The 6,000-nt window shown below is 41.7% G+C and overlaps 1 protein-coding gene across 1 annotated transcript in view; it reads left to right on the top strand.

The window, feature by feature from the left end:
• The first annotated feature begins 310 nt into the window (after positions 1-310).
• The window catches only part of LOC135503940 (CUGBP Elav-like family member 4), a 211,859-nt gene continuing 206,169 nt past the window's right edge, over positions 311-6,000 (top strand). Inside the window, exon 1 of the mRNA XM_064922148.1 lies at positions 311-905. Within this exon, the coding sequence (XP_064778220.1) occupies positions 656-905 (250 nt within the window). The 5' untranslated portion in view covers positions 311-655. The remainder of the gene's footprint in view (positions 906-6,000) is intronic.

The following is a 6,000-nucleotide window of genomic DNA, read 5'->3' as shown; positions in this document are numbered from 1 at the left end:
ACCATGGACAGCAACATGTTAGGACTGTAGATACAATATTTACTTTGAACGCGCGACATCAAAACACAGCAGACAATAGCCCACACATATATAAATGTGTCTTTCATATGAGCCAGAACAAAGCTACCTGTGAGAATGATTATCTACAGAATTCAATATAATACATAGCCTACAGCGGAAAGTTTCCTGTCTTTGTTCCTCTTAAAAGTCTCGAGCTTTCCCTTTACACAAATGTTTGGATTCTCACTACACCCTGTGGGCTTTCGGTCGTTCTGCCCTCCAATTGGCTAAACCAGGTTTATTATGCAAATTAGCTAGGGGTCTAGTCAGAAGCCTACGAGCTGACGTCACTAGGCAGAGTGGCAGCTGACACAGGGAGAAAGAAACAGATTGAGAACGGGAAGAGGAATGAAAATACATCAAACATAAATAAAGCGAAATCAAAGCAATAGGATAGATTGAGAGAAAGGAGAAAGAAGAAGAGAGACCTTAAAAAGGAGAGGGTCAGGGAGAGAGAAAGAAGAGAAAAATAAAGTAGGGGGAGTGTGCAGTTGACTTGAGAGAGAGGGACAGGGAGAAAGGGCGAGAGAGAGAGGGAGAGAGAGAGAAAGAGAGAGAGAGAGAGAGAGACCAGCCGCCGGCCCATTTAGGAAAGATGGCTACAGTCACTGCAAACGGAGTGCAGCAAGAGAATGGATTCAGCACCACGAACAGCGCCGCCAGGATGAACGGGCTCACAATCGGTCAGAACACCATTCCAATGAAGGACCACGACGCCATCAAGCTGTTTATCGGACAGATTCCCAGAAACTTGGAGGAGAAAGATCTGAAGCCCCTTTTTGAGGAATTCGGAAAGATATACGAACTCACTGTGCTGAAAGACAGGTTTACGGGAATGCATAAAGGTCGGTTCTGGTATCGTTTCATTGCTTCCGTATGCACGCAGCAACACCCTTTTCAAAAACAGTATATATATATATTCTAAGTATTCCAGGCTCCAAGGAGAGCATAAAAAGTGTAATTATTGTAGATGTTTGTGGCATGTGGGAGTTCCCTGCAAGGTAGTAGGTTGTTGCGTTATACACACACGCACACACACACACACACACACACACACACGTGTGCGAAAGAGTGCGCGCGGGTCAATTGTCAAACTGTCAATCCCACACCCGCTAGAATACTACTGCTTTGTAGCCTATGTCTGTGTATGTTTACATTGACGCTCATGTGCTGGGCTCCAAGTTAAGGGGTGGGACAAGGAATGTCTGTTTGCTTCACGGTGTCTGATAGTTAGATCGTCATAGACAGATAGGCTAAAAGATGCTCCGGAAGAAGGAGGACGGAAATCACCACTGGGCATGAGATGTTAGTTATTTGGGCTGTGTGACGATGCTGATGTGGCATTTTGAGACGGCTAATGTATACGTTTTAGACGTAATTAAGAGACCAAAATAACTGTTTAGATCACTGCCAAGTATTGTAGTGTAGGACAGTTCAGGGGGCGGGTCCCGGGAAATACAAAGCAACCAATGTGGCATAGCAGAGGCATGGGAACAGCATGGGGTCTCTCTCGTGCGCTTTCCCCGGCCGCGTCACCTCCTTGTCCACAATGATCAGGAGCGATACTCTCATGTCATGTTCTAATTATTTCAGAGCGTTGAATACAGACTAAATGTGATTAATTATACAAGTGGTGCCTTTATGTTCCACTTCTTAACTAATATTAGAACCCGTTACATTTCGCTGCCATTGTTTGAAAATGTGGTCTATCGGTAGGCTATATCAACAGAACATCCCAATGTCCTGTGAAGTTTAGGCTATGTCTTAGAATCGAGGTTGTAGTCTATTTGTGTTAGTGTTATAGACCTACCGAAAGCAAATACTAAAAAGTTAAATTATATGTATTATTATTATTATTAGTAGTAGTAGTAGTAGTAGTAGTGGTATTGTTATTATTATTTCATTTTAAATACTATGTGTATTATTACTAAAACAGGTCTAATATAGCCTACAGTTATATAATGTGTTTAATTTCCTCATATGGGATGACATATAAATATGTGTGTAAAGCTATAATAAAAGTCTCTCTTCTAATGCTTTCCCTAATCTCTTCTCCAGAAGAGCGCGTTTCCACTAATCACTGCGATACAGGTACAGCGCTGGGTTCGTCGTGGGACCGCTGCCAGCGAAATCATACAGTGCACTATATAATTAAAGCTACTCGTTTACATTAATTGGTCCTATTGCCAATGAGCCTACAAGCCGCCAAGAGACAGAGAGGGAATCGTGACACAGAAATGCGCATCCGCCCAGCAGTGTCCTGCTCCCGGCTCTCGCTGTACGCCGTGACCTGAAGGTCTCTGCCCGCCACCTTTTCCGTGAGTTATCAATCACTGCTGCTGGACCCATACACCCCGCGCACGTTTCTCTTTCGAATATGATGGTCGATTAAAACAATATTCTCTATGCGTGTGTTGTTTACGTCCGCCTGTCCTCGAACACCATGAATGTCAAAGCTCTAGGGCTGTTTGCTTAAAGAAAGATAATCCTGTTCACAAGCCAAACTGTCTGCCCAGTCAGATCAGCATCCGCCGAGGCCACTCCGGTGTACTAGTAGCCTATAATGTAGGACATATTATGTATTACTACCCACCGACTCAAAGTCACATTGGGAGTGCGCGGGATTTGGCTACATCCGTGCTGTCTAATAAGATTTCATAAATACATTTTATGGATGAGTTTTCCCCTCGTATGGTCTTCTCGCCTGTGATATATGTCAAAAGCTCTAAATGTTCTCTACAGAAAATAAAATATATTTCTATAGACGCACAACTGGCATGTGAGTTTGTTTTGACTTTAAAATAGGCATGCATAGTTCATAAGAAATGGTTGATTCAGTATTTTGGGGAAAATGCTATACAAAAAAAGCCGGACTTCAAATAAAATAGTACATCCTTGTAATAAAAATGATTTGATTGTAAGACTTTTGAAATACATTTGGGATTTGCGTTTACAATAATTTAATCGTCCATAATCTTAATTTAGTCTATTGGTCAATCTATGTCAAAAACAATTGGTAAAATTTCTGCAATCAATTTAACCAATCACATCATGCTTTGTTTCTTATTCCAATTGTGATTGGTTTTTGGGCTCATAGGAGGGCGTTTTGAAATGTACAAAATCCTAATTTATACACCGGGCGCACCTGTCACACCCTGACCATATTTTGCTTTGTATGTTTCTATGTTTTTGTTTGGTCAGGGTGTGATATGAGTGGGCATTCTATGTTGGATGTCTTGTTTGTCTATTTCTATGTCTGGCCTGATATGGTTCTCAATCAGAGGCAGGTGTTAGTCATTGTCTCTGATTGGGAACCATATTTAGGTAGCCTGTTTGGTGTTGGGTTTGGTGGGTGATTGTTCCTGTGTTAGTTTGCACCAGTTTAGGCTGTTTCGGTTTTCACGTTACGTTTATTGTATCGATCTTGTTTCATCTTCATTAAAGATGTATCTAAATCACCACGCAGCATTTTGGTCCGACTCTCCTTCACACCAAGAAAACCGTGACAGCACCAGTGCGTGTTAATGTTGTCCACCCACACCAGATGCGATCAGGACAAGCAGGTTGAAATATCAAATGAACTCTGAACCAACTATATTAATTTGGGGTTTGGTGGAAAAGCATTAAACATTCATTGCAATTTAACTAGCTAGCTTGCCTTTGGCTTTGTCCTGGGATATTAACATTGGGTTGTTATTTTACCTGAAATGCACAAGGTCCTCTACTCTGACAATAAATCCACAAATAAAAGGGTAAACCGAGACAGTTTTTAGTAATCTCTCCTCCTTCAGGCTTCTTCTTTGGACTTTATATGGCGGTTGGCAACCAATTTTAAGGTGCATTACCACCACAAACTTGACTGGAGTGTGGACCTCAGTTCATCGTTCAATCACCCACGTGGGTATATGCGGGACTTGCAAATAGAAGTTCTATTTTAGCGCCTGCTACGCATACGCTCGTTGCTGTGTGAGAGCAGTGTGGATGCAATGATTGAATAACATGTATGTGTACATTTATTTTGGTCAGCAGGTTAGTTGTAATAGCTTACTGTAGCCTGCACTAAAATCATGCAAATACACTGACTATTCAAAACATGCTCTTTCTATGACAGACTGACCAGGGGAAAGCTATGATCCTTATTGATGTCACTTGCTAAATCCTCTTCAATCAGTGTGGATGAGACAGGTTAAAGAAGGATTTTTAAGCCTTTAGACAATTGAGACATGGATCGTGCATGTGAGCCATTCAGAGGGTGAATGGGTAAGACAGTGCCTTTGCACGGGGGTATGGTAGTAGGTGCCAGGCGCACAGGTTTGAGTGTGTCAAGAACTGCAAGAATAGTCTACCACCCAAAGGACATCCAGCCAACTTGACAAAACTGTGGGAAGTGTTGGAGTCAACACGGGCCAGCATCCCTGTGGAATGTTTTTGACACCTAGAGTCCATGCCCCGAAGAATTGAGGCTGTTCTGAGGGGAAAGGTGGATGCAACTCAACATTAGGAAGGTGTTCCTAATGTTTTGTGCACTCAGTGTATATTTAGGCACATCTGTCGGCTGTACTTTGTCTTTCACTGAGAGCTGCCTAATATTAGTGCTGAGCGATTAGTGCTTTTTGAGGTCGGTTCGGTTTTGGTTAGATTATTAAACAATAATCATGGTTTTCAATTTCAGTTGAGATGATTTTTTTAAACATTAAATGTAATATACATTATGTGGGTTAAATGCTGTAACAACACACAATACAGCAATTAATTAAAGTCCCATGATGGTAGTGACTGCCCATTTCCGCTTATAACTTATTAACCATCGTTTATTCATATTACTTTACTTTAATGAAATATTTCAGCTGTTACATATTACATTTGTTTTATTTTAAATACTTTATTATTTCATTCAAAGTCATCTCATCTCTATAGAGCTTCTGCCTATGCTATCTGACAGCAATCTTTAAGTCATACCACAGATTCTCAATTGGATTGAGGTCTGGGCTTTGACTAGTCCATTCCAAGACATTTAAATGTTTCCCCTTAAACCACTTGAGTGTTGCTTTAGCAGTAATGTTAGAGTCATTGTCCTGCTAGAAGGTGAACGTCTGTCCCCGTCTCATAACTCTGGAAGACTGAAACAGGTTTTCCTCAAGAATTGATCTGTATTTAGCGCCATCCATCATTTCTTCAATTCTGAACAGTTTCTCAGTCCCTGCTGATGAAAAACATCCCCACAGCATGATGCTGCCACCACCATGTTTCACTGTGGGGATGGTATTCTTGGGGTGATGAGAGGTGTTGGTTTTGTGCCAGACATAGCGTTTTCCTTGATGGCCAAAAAGCTCAATTTTAGTCTCTTCTGACCAGAGTACCTTCTTCCATATGTTTGGGCAGTCTCCCACATGCCTTTTAGTGAACATCAAATGTGTTTGCTTATTTTTTTCTTTAAGCAATGGCTTTTTTCAGGTCACTTTTCCATAAAGCCCAGCTCTGTGGAGTGTACAGCTTGAAGTGGTTCTATGGACAGATACTCCAATCTCCGCTGAGGAGCTTTGCAGCTCCTTCAGGGTTATCTTTTGTCTCTTTGTTGCCTCTCTGATTAATGCCCTCCGTGAGTTTTGGTGGGCGTCCCTCTCCTGGCCGGTTTGTTGTGGTGCCATATTCTTTCCATTTTTTAATAATGGATTTATTGGTGCTCCGTGGGATGTTCAAAGTTTCAGATATTTTTTTATAACTCAACCCTGATCTGTACTTCTCCATGACTTTGTCCCTGACCTGTTTGGAGAGCTCCTTTGTCTTCATGGTGCCGCTTGCTTGGTAGTGACCCTTGCTTGGTGGGGTTGCAGACTCTGGGGCCTTTCAGAACAGGGGTATATATACTGAGATCATGTGACAGATCATGTGACACTTAGATTGCACACAGGTGGACTTTATTTAACTAACTATCTGACT

The sequence above is a fragment of the Oncorhynchus masou genome, chromosome 2 (assembly GCF_036934945.1).
Source record: "Oncorhynchus masou masou isolate Uvic2021 chromosome 2, UVic_Omas_1.1, whole genome shotgun sequence".
NCBI lineage: Eukaryota > Metazoa > Chordata > Actinopteri > Salmoniformes > Salmonidae > Oncorhynchus > Oncorhynchus masou.
Note: the sequence above shows the minus strand (reverse complement) of the source record. Positions and strands in the feature narration are given on the sequence as shown.